Source organism: Anabrus simplex, chromosome 1 (assembly GCF_040414725.1).
Source record: "Anabrus simplex isolate iqAnaSimp1 chromosome 1, ASM4041472v1, whole genome shotgun sequence".
Lineage (NCBI taxonomy): Eukaryota > Metazoa > Arthropoda > Insecta > Orthoptera > Tettigoniidae > Anabrus > Anabrus simplex.
Genome location: NC_090265.1, coordinates 545,376,308 through 545,394,977, shown reverse-complemented (window position 1 = coordinate 545,394,977; position 18,670 = coordinate 545,376,308). Strand labels below are relative to the sequence as shown.

Sequence of the window (18,670 nt, the reverse complement as noted above, 5' to 3'; positions counted from 1 at the left end):
TGAGTTCAAACACCTATAGTTTCCAGCCAATGTCTGTTTGGCGATGTCACTAAATAATAGAGAGAGAGCTCTCATTAATATCACCTAATAACTCTGAAAATGTGCGTGCACTTATGCCCTAAAAATATTGATATATGAGTTAAAACTTATCACGCAAAAGAATTTAAAAATCGTCCAAACATTGCTTAGAAAACATTTTCATTCAGACAGGAGACCAGCGTCAAACTAGCCATATTTCCAACATGTTTACTTTCCTTTCTAATTTGACAACTTACCGCTCCCGAAATACGTTAAATTTCATTTAACCACAAAATATTTCCCAAATAACCAAACACAAACATTGGCATTATCGGTACAAAACATGTGGAAAAACACTTGAAGAACAGTGATAACCAATATATGAGCAAAATATAATTTTATGCCATTGCTTTGGTTATATATGTTTTAATAAAACGATGTAACACATGCATTTATATTACCAATAAAAACCGTGTCATCTTCTTCACAAAAGCTAAAAGTATGTTCAATTTATTTATTTATTTATTTATTTATTTATTTATTTATTTATTATTTATTATTTATTTAGCGTATGGCTTTTAGTGCCAGCTTTCCTGTTGTAGGTCTTTCTAGTTGACACATGTAGGTGGCCTGCACGTCCGGGTGTAATAATAATAATAATAATAATAATAATAATAATAATAACCTAGCCTATACGGTATATTAAAAGAGTTTACTAAGAACAGCTTTGGCAAATCCGTCCGTCCATTCTACTGGGCCGATTTGCTTCATTTTTATTTTATTCTCTCCGAAATTACCTTTCCGTGAATCATGAGACATTGATAGGTCTCTAAGTTCAGCCAACTCTGAATAATAAAAAAATCAAATCATTAAATGATCACTCCAGTAATTGCAGGCGAAGGCTTACCCTAACCCGCAATACATTCTGTACTTAGCAGGTTGCTAAGCGACCAACACTTTCATTAATATTCTGATATATTTATGTGATTTTCATCCTTAGTAATTTCATCGCACGCAGCCATGTTTGACTACTACCTGTCAAGGCAGAGAGTATACACTTCTCCTGATGACGAAAGAATACGATTCCGTCCTAGATACTCTTCGATTCTCTAACCTTTCCCAGCTTCCAAATATATTCAGCAAATGGCAGAGTGTTCCTAATAACTTACATGCTGCTAACATAAAATAGTCTACGTACAAACAGACCCCATCATGACATACGCCTTAGACATTATCCGGGAACATATATCGAAGGATAACATAGCTACAATACAAAGATTGAAGGCCATGTATCTTTTAAAAGTTCTCTGACTGGCAAAAATCGCTACTTCGAGACTAACCTAGGAGCTTACAAGAGAACCGTTCTATATATAAGAACTGCGATTAAAATACCATTGCCTTCTACGGCACAATACCAAGCTTTACATCAAGAACTGAAGGATAAGAAAGTGAATATATGGATAGATTTTGACCAAAAAGACGGCATGATTACGTCAAAATGGGTGAATTCTGACGACGGACTGCGGCAAACCATAACGCGTTTCTTGTTAAATGTTCGTAAAACAATTGAAAAGGACAGGCAAAAATATTAAGACTACGACAGGCATATCAAGACGAGTTATCTGACTTATTTATATTAAATGCTGCGGGGCAGCACGGATGCTCTAGTATAATAATAATAATAATAATAATAATAATAATAATAATAATAATAATAATAATAATCTTCTTCTTTTCCTGCCGCTTTTTCCACACCTGTGGGGTCGCGGGTGCGAAATGCGTCGCACATGTGGATTTGGCCCTGTTTTACGGCCGGATGCCCTTTCTGACGCCAACCCTCTATGGAGGGATGTAAGCACTATTGCGTGTTTCTGTGGTGGTTGGTAGTGTAGTATGTTGTCTGAATATGATGAGGAGAGTGTTGGGACGGACATAAACACCCAGTCCCCGAGCTAGAAGAATTAATCAGAAGCGATTAAAATCCCCGACCCGGCCGGGAATCGAACCCGGGACCCTCTGAACCGAAGGCCAGTACGCTGACCATTCAGCCAACGAGTCGGACAATAATAATAATAATAATAATAATACGAAGAAGAAGAAGAAGAAGAAGAAGAAGAAGAAGTTAGGGAGAGGGTGAAACTGGTGTACACATGTCCTACTCCCATCGAGTAACACTAAGGGGTCTGCTCAAGGCTTAATGTACCCATCCGACGGGGCAATCACCATCAACAGCGTCATATACCCTCACTCCACATCAAATTGCGCTGAGGTTTAGAATTGAATCCGGACTTTATTTATTTATTTATTTTTTCTTTACGTCGCACCGACACAGAGGTCGTATGGCGAAGATGGAATATGAAAGGCCTAGGAATGGGGAGGAAGCGGCCGTGGCCTTAATTAAGGTACAAAATGAGTGCAATTGGACTTGACATAGGAGTGACTGAATGGGTGGCTATGTTCCTAGAAAATAGAACCCAGAGAATTAGAGTAGGTGAAACTTTATCTGTCCCTGTAATAATTAAGAGGGGAATTCCTCAAGGAAGTATTGTTGGACCTTTATGTTTTCTTATAAATATCAATTATGTGTAAAGAAGTGGAATCAGAGATAAGGCTTTTTGCAGATGATGTTATTCTGTACAGAGTAATAAATGTTACAAGATTGTGAGCAACTGCAAAATGACCTCGATAGCGTTGTGAGATGGACATAAGGCAATGGTATGAGGATAAACGGGGTTAAAAGTCAGGTTGTGAGTTTCAGAAATAGGAAAAGTCCTCTCAGTTTTAATTACTGTGTTGATGGGGTGAAAGGTCCCTTTGAGGATCAATGTTTGTACCGTACCTATGTCTCAATATCAGGAAAGATCATTGTGATCACATAAATATGATTGTAAATAAAGGGTATGAATCTCTGTACATGGTTTTGAGGGTATTTAGGGGTTGTAGTAAGGATGCAAAGGAGAGGGCATATAAGTCTCTGGTAAGACCCCAACTAGAGTATGGTTCCAGTGTATGCGACACTCGCCAGGATTACTTGATTCAAGAAACGGAAAAAAAAAAAACAAAGAAAAGTAGCTCGATTTGTTCTGGGTGATTTCCGACAAAAGAGTAGCGTTACAAAAATGTTGCAAAGTTTGGGCTGGAAAGACTTGGGAGAAAGGAGAAGAGCTGCTCGACTAAGTGGTATGTTCCGAGCTGTCAGTGGAGAGAGGGCGTGAAATGACATCAGTAGACGAATAAGTTTGAGTGGTGTCTTTAAAAGTAGGGAAGATCACAATATGAAGATAAAGGTGGAATTCAAGAGGACAAATTGTGGCAAATATTCGTTTATAGGATGGGAAGTTAGGGATTGGAATAACTTACCAAGGGAGATGTTCAATAAATTTCCAATTTCTTTGCAATCATTTAAGAAAAGGCAAGGAAAAGAACGTATAGGGAATCTGCTACCTGGGCGACTGCCCTAAACAGAGATCAGTATTGATTGATTGATTGATTGATTGATTGATTGATTGATTGATTGATATAGCCTGGTGTGAAAATGGGAAACCACGGAAAACCATCTTCAGGGCTGCCGACAGTAAGGTTCGAACCCACTATCTCCCGGATGCGAGCTCACAACTGCGCGCCCCTAACTGCTCAGCTAACTCGCTTCTTCTACAGTGTCGACCAATATTCTGATGGTGATTTTTTTCACCTAGCGGACTCGTATTTGGCTAACTACGGTAGAGATGGTGGTGGTGATTATTGGTTTAAAAGGAAGTAAAACTACGCAACAACAACAACAACAACAACAACAAGACACCCATGGCGCTAGAGCCCTGGTGAGATTTGGACACCAAGCGACCAATACTCAGCCCGAAGGCCTATAGATAATGACGAGTGCGTGGTCAGCTCAACGAATCGCTTTGGCCGTTATTCTTGGCTTTATTGACCTGGGCCGCAATCTCACTCTCAGGTGGCTTCTCAACTGTCCTCACGTAGGCTGAGTAGAACTCGAACCATCTCTCAGATCCGGGTATAAATTCCTAACGTGGCCGAGAATCGAACTTGGGGCCTACGGATAAGAAGCAGGCTCGTTACCCCTAGACCGCGTTGTTAGCATGCCATTGCGAAGATCGCTGTAAATTGCAATCCTTCATGTTGCTCACTGCTTTTCTGGTGGTGGTGGTGGCTTTAATGGGGAGTAAACGAGCAACAATCCCCTCTCACTACTTTTCTCACGATTACTTTTATGCTGCCTGCAACAGAAGGAACTTTTACGAGAACTAATAAATACATCTTTTAAAAAAAATATACCTTACAGAAGACGACGGCCGCTACCTTTCCAATTTCAGCTCTCTCCCAGTCCAACGCCACTGAAATCCTATGGGTAAAAACGCGAACGAAAAGACAAGTATATTTTCCTCGCTTTTTCATCTGTCACGATTGGTTCGTTGCTGAAACTTTTAAGCATACCTAATTTACACAAGTCACGATATTGTCTTGTTCACCGAGTTTCTTGCGACTGCAGTGCACCGTTTTTTTTTCTAGCATAGCAATAACATTTAAATTTTGACACTTTAAGCCCCAGTTTACTAGATAAAGGACTCTGACTCTAGGCCCACCACCTGATTTCATTTGATTTCATTCGATTCGATTTATCACCAACAGAATCAGTACTACTCCGATTAATAGTTGATAATAATCCCAAATAAATGCAAATACGCACACCAGTACACACCAAATTGATACAGGTTATCAGACAATACCACACATGCACAACATGTACACAGATATGATGTTCCGTTAATACTGAATCCCTTTACACTAAGTAACAGCAACAGGAACGATTCTTTCTTGACATCGAATACAGCCTTCTGTATACCCGATGATCAGCAATATCTATGACAGGACGGTAGAAGCCAAGTTGATCGGTGGGTTCTGGACCTGGAGCATGTCTGCTTTCAAATCCCAGAGTTGAAAATGTTATTTCTAAACTTTTGCACTCACTCAAAATAAATACCACGACTGCTGTACTGAACATCGAGAGACCCAGTATAGAGCAAATTCATTACGCTTTGACACAGCTCACAGTTCATAAGGCAGCATTCACCCATGCAGGTACATGGCGCTGACGACCAATAATAATAATAATAATAATAATAATAATAATAATAATAATAATAATAATAATAATAAACTCTTCCACTGATCCACCGAGGCTGCTACCAATTATGTGACTAGACTAATAACTTACATTCACACATCATACCTCTTATAGCTCTTTAAAGGAGGAAGTCTTCTGTAACTTTTTCGCACATAGCATTCTTCTTAAATCTTCAGCCTTGAGAACAGAGCTCACTGTTCCTCGAACGGCTCTGTTCGGAGCGAAAGAAAGCCGTTGAGCAATCCCATAAAACCACTTCAGAAGGTACATTGTTGCGACGTTTACCGGAAAGTTCCAAAACCCTGACATTATCATGCCATTTCTACTATTTATGTCTGCGGCACACAGGCCTCAAACCACTGCCACCCACTCACCATTAGTTCAAACAAGAATAGAAGAGCACCGATTCTGAGGATGTATGATGTTTGATGCGCTTTATGGGCGAAACGCCGTAAATTATCTGCAGCAATACAGTACAAGGCCAGTTGCAGAATGTATCTAGACAGAATCTAGAGCTCGAATTTATTTATTTGGAATATTTAGCTAATAAATACAACATTAAATACTGCAAGTAATGATGATAAAAGAACATGAATATAAAACACATAAAATGCAGTAGATATCTAACAACCGAAAGGATTCGTCGTGCTGACCACACCACACCTCAATCTGCAGGCCTTCGGGCTAAGCAGCGGTCGCTTAGTAGGCCAAGGCTCTTCAAGGCTGTAGTGCCATATAGTTAGATGTCTGTCTGTCTCTCTGTCTGTCAGTTCATCAGCACAGGGGCTGCTTGATTAAAAAAAAAAAGCACCGCCGAGGTTATGCTGTTACAGGGAAATAGCAAAAACCGAAAGCGGTGCCAAAATGAGGAGTACTAGACAAAATGAGTAGTGTGACAGTTTGCCATTGTTTTCCTCACTGGGCAAGAAAATGCTGTTGCAGCTCAACTGACCTTTGAGTAACACCTTTCGTAACACTCAGACGCACTATTCGTGCTCCGAATGTCATTACTCAGCACCAACTATATCCTGGCCTATGCCAACAGGTAGATGCAAAAATATTGCATCAAGAAATATCGCCTGGAGGAATTCAGTAGATAGTATTCATAACATAAACGGTGATCAAAACTTTCAGCACGGAAATATAATAATAATAATAATAATAATAATAATAATAATAATAATAATAATAATAATAATAATAATAATAATAATAATAATAGCCGGGCTGAGTGGCTCAGACGGTTGAGGCGCTGGCCTTCTGACCCCAACTTGGCAGGTTCGATCCTGGCTCAGTCCGGTGGTATTTGAAGGTGCTCAAATACGTCAGACTCGTGACGGTAGATTTACTGGCACGTAAAATAACTCCTGAGGGACTAAATTCCGGCACCTCGGCGTCTCCGAAAACCGTAAAAGAGTAGTTAGTGGGACGTAAAGCAAATAACATTAATAATAATAATTTATTATTTGCCTTTATTCGTAGCGGCGAAGTTAGGACTCATGGTCCTCTCTTAAATTTAATCACAACTGTTTTATTTTTATATTTAAACTTTTTGCGTCTCAATCTCCCAATATGTCGGCTTTCGGCCACATCAGAGTTAACAGTTACGTCCTGTTGTTTGTACTGTCAGTGGCCAAATGTATCATTGAAGACGATTCAGTGCACTATTCTGATGAATTTATGTAAGAAGTGCACGTAGGTGCGATAAAATGGACATGATGACGTGAAAACCATAATATTGTGGCGGCAGACAGCTGCTGATTGGTTGAACTTCCTGACGTTCTTATGCTGGACTGGTCACTGGAGCACTGAGCTAGTCTGCAAAAATATAACGGATTTTAATATCCTCGAAACTTTCTCCTGGGATTCTCAAACTGGTACTACAACAGGATTGACTGGCCGGTGTCTCTCTCTGACTGTTATCAATATTACAGTCGTGTTCCACACGGTAGTGACAGTCACGTGACGACCGAAAGCCTACATCATTAACTGACAGAACAAAGGCTGAGGAACACAGCAATGCCACCTCGATTTCTACGAACACCAAAAATCATCAGTTGATTTGAAGCTGCTATCATTATCATCATGCAGAAAGTTCTAAAGCCTTCCTGCACCCCTGCCCACCACCTCGCACGAATAAATACATAATAATATTAATAACAATAACTCAGATTTCCCAGCGATAAACCTTAAGAAAATATTATAGTAGGACTATGTAACAAAACATGTAGTCCTAATGTTATAAAAGTGAATATGAATAACGTTCGATTAGATGACATTTGCACTGGGTTTCAATAATAATATACTGAGCGTGTTAGCCGTGCGGTTAGGGTCGCGTAGCTGTGAGCTTGCTTAAGGGAGATGGTGGGTTCGAATACCACAGTCGGAAGCCCTTAAGATGGTTTTCCGCGGTTTCCCCCGGGCAAATGCTGGGACTGAACCTTAAATAAGGCCACGGCAACTACATTCCCAATTGTAGTCTTTTCCCATCCTTGCGTCGCCGAAGTATTCAGTGTGTTAGTGCAACGTTAAACCAGTAATAATAATAATAATAATAATAATAATAATAATAATAATAATAATAATAATAATAATAATAATAATAATAGTATTTTATATATTTATTATTTTTGTTACCACGAGTTTGAGAAAACGGCTGAACCGATTGACTTCGTAAAGCATTCTGACGGAAAATCTTGGCCTGCAGATTTTCAGAGTGTCTTTGAAAGCATAAATATTTCTTGTCATATACTTTTAAATGATTAAAGAGAAATGTATCATTCTGATTGGCCAAAGCGCTCGCCAGTACTCCAAGGCCACCTGCTGGTCCGCTACCGGCCATGTGCGTGACGGGAATTCTAAAGGGCGTACACGCATGCGTCGTATAGTGTGACGTCTCCTCGTTGTGGTCTACATGACTGAGTGGTCTCTTGTGGACTCCGTCGGTAGATACAGAATGGGTCTCGACCCTCGAGTGGCCACGGATGGTCCGTGGTCCAACAGCTCTGCACTCTAACCGGCCAACCGAGCAAAGGAGGGGTGGCCACGGCTCCACCGTGACTCTACGCCTCTGCATTCGGGAGACGGGATAGGGCTGGACCTCATGGCTGGCCCCTACCGTCGGCTGTCCTGAGGATGGTTTCCCGTGGTTTTCCATTCTCCTGTACTAAGGCGAATGCCGGGACAGTTCCTAGTATAGGCACGGCCGACAACCCTCTCACCTTCTCCGTGCATCTCCTTCACCGTAACACATCTCTTGGCTTGAGAGATGGCGTTACCGTCTAAGAGGCTCGCCTACCCCTTCAGGGGAGGAATGAAAAAGTAGTAGGAGTAGGAGGAGGAGGAGGAGGGTCTAGTCATGGACTCGTAGTTTGTCAAGAATATTTCACGTTGACTACACAAACATTCATCATTATCATTTTCCAGCTCCAGTTTCCCGGGTGTGGTGTACAAGCACTCGCCATTTCCTTTTGCCAGAGTAGAGTTTATGTTCCTCTAAATCATCCCATTTCACATTTGGGTCTTCCTACTGGTCTTTTCCCTCTTCTCTGTCACAAACATTGCCCACCTAGTGTACTGTCATGGAAACCAGAAGGATTGTACCTATGCTAGGTGATGGAAATTGATTCTTGCTGACTAGTATAATTATAAGGATTTTATTATTGGCGATCAGTCTTATTGCCTTCCCCTCAAAAACGAACGTATGAAAGTCTCATGTCTCTGGACGGTGAATACGCTGGTTGTTATTATTATTATTATTATTATTATTATTATTATTATTATTTACACAACTCACCGCACTACTAATGACCACAGGAGCTCGCAAAAGTGAATACATCCCTCCACATGGGGTAAAAAGTATGTCCAAATATTTTAGTAATACGTTAGTAATAATTATCATCTATATATTAAAATGATTTTTTAAAACATCAGCTTAGATGGATTGGCCATCTCCGTCGGATGAGTGATACCAGATTTCCACGCCAAATCCTGTATGGTGATCTTTATTTCGGCATCAGATCTCATGGAGCCCCCATGAGGCGCTATAAGGACCAGCTCAAGCACACTATGAAGATGACGGGTCTAAATCCACAAACCTGGGACACACTTGATCAAGACCGTTCAGCTTGGAGCCGGACCATCCCTGCTGCTGTCAATCTGTTTGAAGGGGAACGCCGTAGATGAGGATAGGCCGGGATCGAAGCACGAAAACTCTGTGCAGCACGACCACGACCTCCTCCAACAATTCTGTGCGATCTATGTGGACACTTATTCTGTGCTAGAATTGGTCTGTTCAAGCATCGAAAGTACATCTACAGACAGAAGGGAATTTATTGGAAGAAGTTAATTACTCGGAAACGAGTTAAAGCCGACGATTATACTGGCCAGGAATTCTTCTTCTTCTTTTCCTAACGCTTTTCCCACACCTATGGATTTGGTCCTGTTTTACGGCCGGGTGCCCTTCCTGACGCCAACCCTATATGGAGGGATGTAATCACCATTGCGTGTTTCTGTGGTGATTGGTAGTGTGGTATGTTGTCTGAATATGATGAGGAGAGTGGTGGGCCGGACACATACACTCAGTACCCGAGCCAGAAGAATTAATCAGAAGCGATTAAAATCCCGGAACCGGCCAGGAATCGAACCCGGGACCCTCTGAACCGAAGGCTAGTACGCTGACCATTCAGACAATGAGTCGGACTATACTGGACCGAAATTCTCTCCGGAATTTTCCGTCGGTGAATCATCAGGCATTGATAGGTTTACAATTTCAGTCAACTTTGGGTAATCCTCAAAGTAAATCACTAAATGACCACTGCAATAACTGCTAGCAAAGGACTGCCCTAGCCCGCAATACATTCTGTACTTAGCGGATTTCACAGAGTTAACATCTTTATGTGAAGATATCGGCGAAACTAAACGATTAAAACATTGACCGGCGTCTATAGGCAAACCTGCAATTTCAACCAAACTTAGTACACGTATGACTTACTATGTGGATAAAAATACTGTGGGTGTAAGACCCTCCTAGCACTCCTACGGTTGGGGGTTGGGAAGGAGTGATATTTAAAAAACACCGACAATGACCAATTTAGTGTCAATTCCGTACTTTTCGGGATAGCTGAGATGAACAGTGACACACCGGATGCCGTTTAAGTCTCCACCGACAATGTGGGTGCAAAAGGGTTCAGAGAAAACTGTCCATATAACTCAAGAAACGCTTAAGTTGACTGCTTGTTTGTCGATATAACCAGCAAATCCTAGCCTGCAACGGGGTGTGCATGGCAAGCGTATCGTAACCCTGACAGAAGAGTCGTTTGTCGCCCAGTTGGGTGTTAGGCATGGGACTGATCATTCTTCCCCAAAAAATATCTACCGATGAAGAACCTAAAGGAAATTAAACTGGACTGACTAACCGACGGAAAACTGGCAAAAGATAGAAAACGATTTAAGAAAATTATGGATATACGAGCTGGTGGACTACGGCCAAAATGGGGAAATTCGGAGGAAGGATCTGCGGGGAAGCCGAGGACCACATTGGGCTGTAGAACTACTAGCGGTGGTGGTGGTGGTTAAGAGTTTTGGAGACTGAAGTATTCCCCATAATCTTAGATCTTGGGTTCCGAAAAGAGTTGGATGACCAGACACGTTGACTCAACTCAGGCCCAGAGATAGAAGGCTTGACAATTATAGGCCTATACCTTTTTATGTTTTGTTGTTATTTTTAGTTCTTCTGTTACTATCTAGAAGACCGGGCAAGTTGGCCGTGCGTTTAGGGGCGCGTAGCTGTGAGCTTGCATCCGAGAGATAGTGGGTTCAAACCCCACTGTCGGCAGCCCTGAAGATGGTTTTCCGTGGTTTACCATTTTCACACCTGGCAAATGCTGGGGCTGTACCTTAATTAAGGCCTCGGCCGCTTCCTTCCCACTCCTAAGCCTTTCCTATTCCATCGTCGCCATAAGACCTGTCTGTGTCGGTGCGACGTAAAACAAATAGCAAAAGAAAATCATCTAGAAGGAGAAATATGTAGAGACGTGTATGTTCAGTTCTCAGCCCGAAGGCTGGTTGGGTCCTCAACAGCTCTGCCATCAGCTGTCATAGATGATCTAGGCATCACTGAAGAGGCTTAAATGAGGAGTGAGGTAGCTTCCTGTTGCTTTCCTCACCGAGCCAGAGTTGCTATTACATATCAATCTGCCAAGCCCACTGAAATGCATGCACCAACCGACCCTATGAGCAACATTTTCGGACCATTCATGGCAGAGACGGGCTGCATAAGGAATGGCATTACTAGCATCGCTCATACCTCAGTCACCTTCATATTGTCAAAGCCAACGATAAGTCAGATACAGACCTATGAAAGTAACAAAACTGATCTGACCTATACCAGAAGGCACAGTGCACTGTAAACACTAGATCCTGCCAGCAAAGGCATTTTGTAGAGATATAGAAGAAATAAAGGTATGCTGTATTGCCCATAATATTAGATCGCTTACGTAACATTTCGGGGTAGAGCCGCTTTTCAAGGCCATTGGTCGATAACTCAACAGTGTTGAGTACCATGGCATGCGACAGGTCGTTAAGTCGCCGCTGTCCATTGCGATTGAACCTTGACCTTTCACTACAGTTATCATCATCATCCATCAACAACACACAGAGTGAGGAGTGCTGTGCGGTAATTACCACAATGTGGCTCCGTTCCACCCACATCAGGCTTTATAGCATGTCAACAATCTAAATGTATAAAGTTTGTGCAACTTGAAATATTGTGGAATTGGAGAACCTAATGCTGCCGTTCAATAGTCAGTGGCGAAGACACAGGGACTGAGGAGAATTCAAATATGGAAAAGGGAGTCTCTATGGTCATTCTGCTTGATCGCATTACAAGTTCTTTTTTAAACTTTTTTCTTTTTTTGCTAGTTGCTTTACGTCGCACCGACACAGATAGGTCTTATGGCGACGATGGGACAGGAAAGGGCTAGGAGTGGGAAGGAAGCGGCCGTGGCCTTAATTAAGGTACAGCCCCAGCATTTGCCTGGTGTGAAAATGGGAAACCACGGAAAACCATTTTCAGGGCTGCCGACAGTAGGGTTCGAACCTACTATCTTCCTAATACTGGGTACTGGCCGCACTTAAGCGACTGCAGCTATCGAGCTCGGTTTTTAAACTTTCAAACGACGGTAAAATAATGTTGTTGGTTTTACGTCGCACTAACTATTTTTACTGTTTCAGAAACGTCGAGGTGCGGGAATTTTGTCACGCGGAGTTATTTTATGTCCCATCAAATTTACGGACACAAGGCTCATGTGTCTGGCGGTATTTTAAGGTGCTCAAATACCACTGGTCAGAACCGGGATCGAACCTGCCAACTTGGGCTTAGAGGCTTAGCGTTTCTATCGTATGACCCATTCATCCCAGCTCAAAGGGTGTTGTGAGTGAAGGGATTATTGTGTTCTAGTATGTGTCAAATCGAAAGTGATTTTGCCTCGATATATAACTAGAATTGTCCAAGTGAGGTGCTGCTATATTATCGCGTTACCCCCACCTGCTCAGTGCGTTGCACTATATTGAACATTTCACTGCGTTTAATACCACTTACGCCTGGCCTAAACATATTTACTTGATAAAATCTACCGCAACTGAAGCAGATTATCGTCCAAAACGTCGACTCCTCGTTTATGACGGATGTTGATATTATTATTATTATTATTATTATTATTATTATTATTATTATCCAAGTAAAAACCCTATTTTACACATTGTATATTAGGGCTATAGATAAAATAACAACTAAAGATTAAAAACTGGGACGAGTCGTAAATAAAATGGAGAAATTTAGCAAACGCATTATAAGAGCAACTTTTTAAAAATAAAGCATTAAAAGGTGCTTGATATTGTATATCACACATGTTTAAGTGAATTTCTAATTCATATTTACTTCTTTAAAAAATTGGGACAGTCAAATAAAAGAGGATAAACAGATTTTGGCATTTCACAGGTACAAGTGTAGGGCTTCTGGATGTAGATTCTAAAACTCTCAATTTATGATCCAAATTTCCCATGACCTGGCATAAAATGTGTTAAAATATGGCTATGTATTAATCTACTTTTCAGTGTATCCTGAATCTTCGGAAATAACATGTTCCTTGTAAGCTGACCTCTTGAGCTAGTTATCCATAGATTATTCTATATATTCTCTGTATACGTTTTCATTTCCTTTTGTAAAATGACATAGGGCACTTGTCATATATTAAGAAAGAGTCGAAGGTGGTTGCAGCTTCTTCGGCAAGTTCATCACCTCTCTCGTTCTCTTTTGTTCCTTTATGACCTCGCACCCATTTCATGCAGACATGCTTATTGTGATCTAATATATGAGATCTAAATGTGATGTAAATTATATTTGTCTTGAATTGCATTCAAAGCAGCCTGAGAATCGCCCACCACCAGCAGACACTGAAGACAAGGGTTTCACTTTAGGACATTGTGGGTCAACTTTCTATGCATTTGACTCGCTGACCTCGTCTAAAACATTTGAATTCAGATGAAAATGCTGGTTAGATCGTTGGAGAATTACTCCAGTGTTTCTATCGTATGACCCGTTCATCCCAGCTCAAACAATGTTGTGAGTGAGGGAGTATTGTATTCCATTTTAATTGTCCTGAACCTGGTTATATCACGGCTTTTTTTGAGTGGACAGCATGTTTCATACATCCGTTATACGCTCGATCTCACTTCTAAGTGTCCGGCTCCATGGCTAAATGGTTAGCGTGCTGGCCTTTGGTCACATGGGTCCCGGGTTCGATTCCCGGCGGGGTCGGGAATTTTAACCATCATTGGTTAATTTCGCTGGCGCAGTGGCTGGGTGTATGTGTCGTCTTCATCATCATTTCATCCTCATCACGACTTGCAGGTCGCCTACGGGTGTCAAATCGAAAGACCTGCACCTGGCGAGCCGAACTTGTCCTCGGACACTCCGGGTATTAAAAGCCATACGCCATTTCATTTCATGCTTCTACACGTGCCAATGAGCTACTGTTAGTTTGAAGGACGGGGATGGCCAGGTTATTACACACTCATCAAAATAGTTAAACAATTACCAGCTTCTGTTGTGCTGAGGTAGAACCGATATCATATTATTTAATGTGAACATCTGAATCTTCTTATAAATAAAGCTCACAGCTGTGCAATCCTAACCACTCGGTAACTGAAATTATACTGTCGCCAAAGGCTACAGTAAAAAGCACGCAACATAAAATCAAATAAAAAAAAAGGAGAATTTTACACATGAACTAAGTACAAAAGGACTATGATTATGATTTACCACGGACAAACAGAAATATGTTGCTTATTAAAAAGACTAAATGCTAAATGCTCAACTACCTCTTGTAAGGGTATAGTCGCCTGAATGCAATAGTGGAATAACTTTCAAACATCAAAATTTGAGATAAATATACCAATTTACTGAAAAAATGGAACTCTTTTCAATGCTATATTGAGTTATTAAATAAAAGAATTATGTAGTTTTCTGTATGTATTCATATTGAGTCAGCCAAATTCGGAGGGATTTGCGTTCTTTTGTTTACTGCCCTTTACCAGACGTTCTGAATCTTCTCGGTAAGACTACGGACTGATGAACTGGTGGATCGAGTGAGATGTGGAACACAAATATTCGTTTAAGAACAAATCCTGTGCAAGAATAGTGAATTTATCATCCTGATAGTGTGTATCCGTAGCGTCCTTCCTGAAGTTGTGCGGAAAGTAACAACTCCTTATTCAATATTGGGATGCAACTTGCGTAGATACTGTTGCAGCTACACATTTACCAACCACTTCTGAAGTAGCTGGATCTGCAGCAGAAGCAGCCGTTATTTTAAAGAGGAATAAATATCGATCCGTAATTGATAATTACATTTTCGTCGCGTTTCCTGTCCAGACGTTTGAGCCATGGTGTTTCGAAGCAAGGGACCTCGTCTCTGAAATCGAGGAATTGCTACAGGATATCGCAGATGATTCCCGAGCTAGTGAGTTATCTCTGGCAGCGCATTGGCATCGCTATCCAGAGGGGGAATGCTGAAAGTGTCATGGGGACGTTCGCTTTCTCTTCTCCCTTTGAAGAAATATTTTATTGTTAATTCTTTTACTGATAATTATTTTAGAATCATTGCATACATTTTTAAATAGTGGTATACGGTTTACTAATTCCTAGGTACATCGAACTCCAGCACTTGGAACACATCCCAAAATATGACACTTCCCTTCCATACAGTTCTTTAATATTTCTCTAAACTCCTGTGCGATCCGGAACAGATCATTATAGGAATACTAGTTAAATCCGGATCCTTGAAATCCTATTGTCAATGTCATCCAATGGCTCAGTGGCTAAGTCGTTTGCTCGTACCTATACGACTAAACTGTGTAGGTAAATATTAATAATGTTTGTCCACTATAGTAATCAGCCTAGCTAAAATGATCTCGAGCAGAAATAGAAACTGAAGAGGCCGAAGTGCTAACTAAAAACATAATATTTTAGATGCGTTTAGTTCTTTCACAGATGTTTGTAGACTGGATGATGACAGATACAACAATCAGTGGCGGCAGAGTGGCAGAGTATGTGTTACCATCAACTATATTTGGTTAACTACAGTTATTTAAAAGTTCACTCTCGTCTGATTTTTCCTCTCGATACAGTTTGTCCTTGCGAATGTAATCTAGCAAACAGCAGCCCTATGGCGTGTCGAGCTCTTGCTCAATACCAGAGCACAGTGTCGTTCAGAGAGCAGTTCTCTACAAGAGGTCGCCGCACTTGCTGTAATCAAAACCACGTTAATCACTAGAGACACACTTCTGAATGACTCTTCACTATTCACAACCGTCTCGTATCTCAAGCGCGATTGACTGAAGACTGACTCACTCACTCGAGACTGACTGTTGTTCGCCTTCCCCGTTCTTTACGTAGGCCTCAGGGAGAGTCTCGTAGTTTCCACTTCCAGATTATTCTGGGCGCGTTATTCATTGTAAACCAGCTTTGAACTAGTTCTAAGGGGCTTCCTAATTGCGAGCATTTACAATTCGCTTGCTGTATTGTTTTGTTCGATGCTGGCCAGCACACATTGTCACCGCTTCGGCGTCATTATCATCTTTCGCCAGCATCGTAGACCTCCACCGACCTCTCGTACTTTAGGGCGGTCAGTGTCATAAATGTATAATGAAGTATGTACATATGTATGAGCTGTATATATCTAGCACACTACTCTAACCGTATGTTTTCAGCGGCCGGCCCAGCATGAGGTGACGGCAAGCGGCAAGTTGCCGGGCAGTTCGTCCGGGCCCGGGGACGAAGTGTCCAGTGAGGAAAGTGTGACCACTTGCTCCGCGTGTCGAGTCACCATCCACCACCACCAAAGTCCGGCCCCACGACTTAGAACAGCGTGTCCTTTCTGCGGTCAGCCGTACGCCTCGAACACGACCACAACCACCACGGCGCAGCAGACCGACCACGTGGGCGTTGGGGTTGGTGCTGGCCGTGTGCGGGGACAGAGATCCAGCAGCGACCCTGTAGTGCCCACATTCCGACTGCCAGCCATTGTAAGTACCATCTTCTGTTTCTAATTTAGTTCGTTGACCGGCAAGCTCGGGCATTGCCATGGATATGATTTACATTCCTCAGATGTATTTAGTATCACGTAAGGTTTGTCGTAGGGCTGTCCTTAGTATGGTTCATCACTGCTGTCAACTTCTCTATTTACAAATTAAGATTACCAAAAATTACCAAAACAAACTAACCTCAATGTAAGCAGCAATAATACTGCTTTTATGTAGAAAAAAAAGAGACTAACCTCAATGTAAGCAGCAATAATGCTGCTTTTATGTAGAAAAAAAGCTTTTATGTAGGTCAAGTCATAAGTCATGGCAACTACTTTTTTTCCTCGCGAACAGGAGACAACACGGAAAATCTGGGAACGTACGGTATGTACTTGCATATGATGCCACTAGATGGTGTATGTAAACAACAGTGTGGGTCTAAGCATGCCCCCAAGTTCAGTGTGTGAGTGAGAGCGTCACAAAATGGAAGTCAGCAAGCAGGAGCAACGATCATATATTAAAATAGCAGTTCCCCGCGGCAGAAATGCTCGCCAATGCCATGCAGAGCTGCGGGAAGCATTCGGTGTGCATGTCATGCCCTATAGAACAGTGGCGAGGTGGGTGGAGACGTTCAAACGGGGTAGAGTATCAACTGTCGATTTGCGCCTGCCCCACCTCGGGTGATTATTTGGAAGGTCGAAGGTCTGTGACCAGTGGAAACCTGTCCTTTGTACGTAGTCTTGTGTATTTGCTGTCGATGCCATAATAAAACAATGTTTACCAATGGCCTGTGTTCTGTCAGTTTCCTACGAGAATCTCCTGAAGTCAGAATTTGTCTTCAGGCACTATGCATAAGTACATGCCCTATAGGCCTATTTCCAAATTCATATCTTAGATTTTCCGTGTTGTCTCCTGTTCGTGAGAAAAAAAATAGTTGGCATGACTTATGACTCGACCCTCGTATATTATCAGTACATAGATTGCGTTGGTGCAGCTCTCCACGCCTCCCTACCCTGTGTTAACCTCTTCATTTCCACGCAATAACTACATTCTTCATCGACTCCAAAATCCTTTTCATATTCATAATTTGGTCTACCACTAGCAATCTTATCGCCTGGACTTCCCTACAAGTTCAACTGAACAAGTCCTGGGTGTCTTAAGATTTGAACATTCTATCTCTTCTTGCGGTCAGATTTCGCCAAACCGTTCTCCTCTCGCCAGTTTGATTCAGTATCTCTTCATTCGTCAATGTGTGGATCAAAACATGGTCGATTTGCGCCACGACGAATCAAAATTATTTACAATTAAATTAATTTAATTAATTTAAAATTCACGACAGGGTAAAATAAAATTTATACAGAAAAACCACCAAAATGATAGCTTTACATTGCTCGTGGCAGTTCCATAAATAACTAATACTGGTCTTTTCAGACCGACTTTTCTGTACGGAAGTGAAAGGCAGGTTAACTTAGTATATATTACTCACAACTTGGGAGTAAAGCCTGTTTTACACGATGAAATTTTTGTCAAATTCAGAACTTCATAAGACTTCATAAGAATTTTCAATATTTCACAAATTTATTTGTCCAATCTGAAGCCTCCGTTGCTCAGACAGCAGCGCGTCGGCCTTTCACCGCTGGATACCGTGGTTCAAATCCCGGTCACTCCATGTGAGATTTGTGCTGGACAAAGCGGAGGCGGGACAGGTTTTTCTCCGGGTAGTCCGGTTTTGTGCTGTCATCTTTCATTCTAGCAACACTCTCCAGTATCATTTCATAGCATTTATCAGTCATTAATAAATCACTTTGGGAGTGGCGACTCCATCGTACTACTTATTTTTGATATAAAGGCCAAAAGCAGGCATTTATACAAGTGGAGGCACATGCTTCCACTAGTGCACTGTCACTGCATTGTCCTACATTAAGA

At 41.6% G+C, this 18,670-nt stretch overlaps 2 protein-coding genes across 2 annotated transcripts in view; one reads left to right on the top strand and one right to left on the bottom strand.

The window, feature by feature from the left end:
• The window catches only part of LOC136857112 (probable E3 ubiquitin-protein ligase HECTD2), a 236,724-nt gene that overhangs the window by 12,337 nt on the left and 205,717 nt on the right, over positions 1-18,670 (top strand). Inside the window, exons 2-4 of the mRNA XM_068225060.1 lie at positions 7,958-7,966; positions 13,853-13,862; positions 16,445-16,747. Coding sequence (XP_068081161.1) covers positions 7,958-7,966; positions 13,853-13,862; positions 16,445-16,747 — 322 coding nt within the window. The remainder of the gene's footprint in view (positions 1-7,957; positions 7,967-13,852; positions 13,863-16,444; positions 16,748-18,670) is intronic.
• The window catches only part of LOC136857113 (heat shock 70 kDa protein 12A), a 560,524-nt gene that overhangs the window by 366,430 nt on the left and 175,424 nt on the right, over positions 1-18,670 (bottom strand). The window lies entirely within an intron of this gene.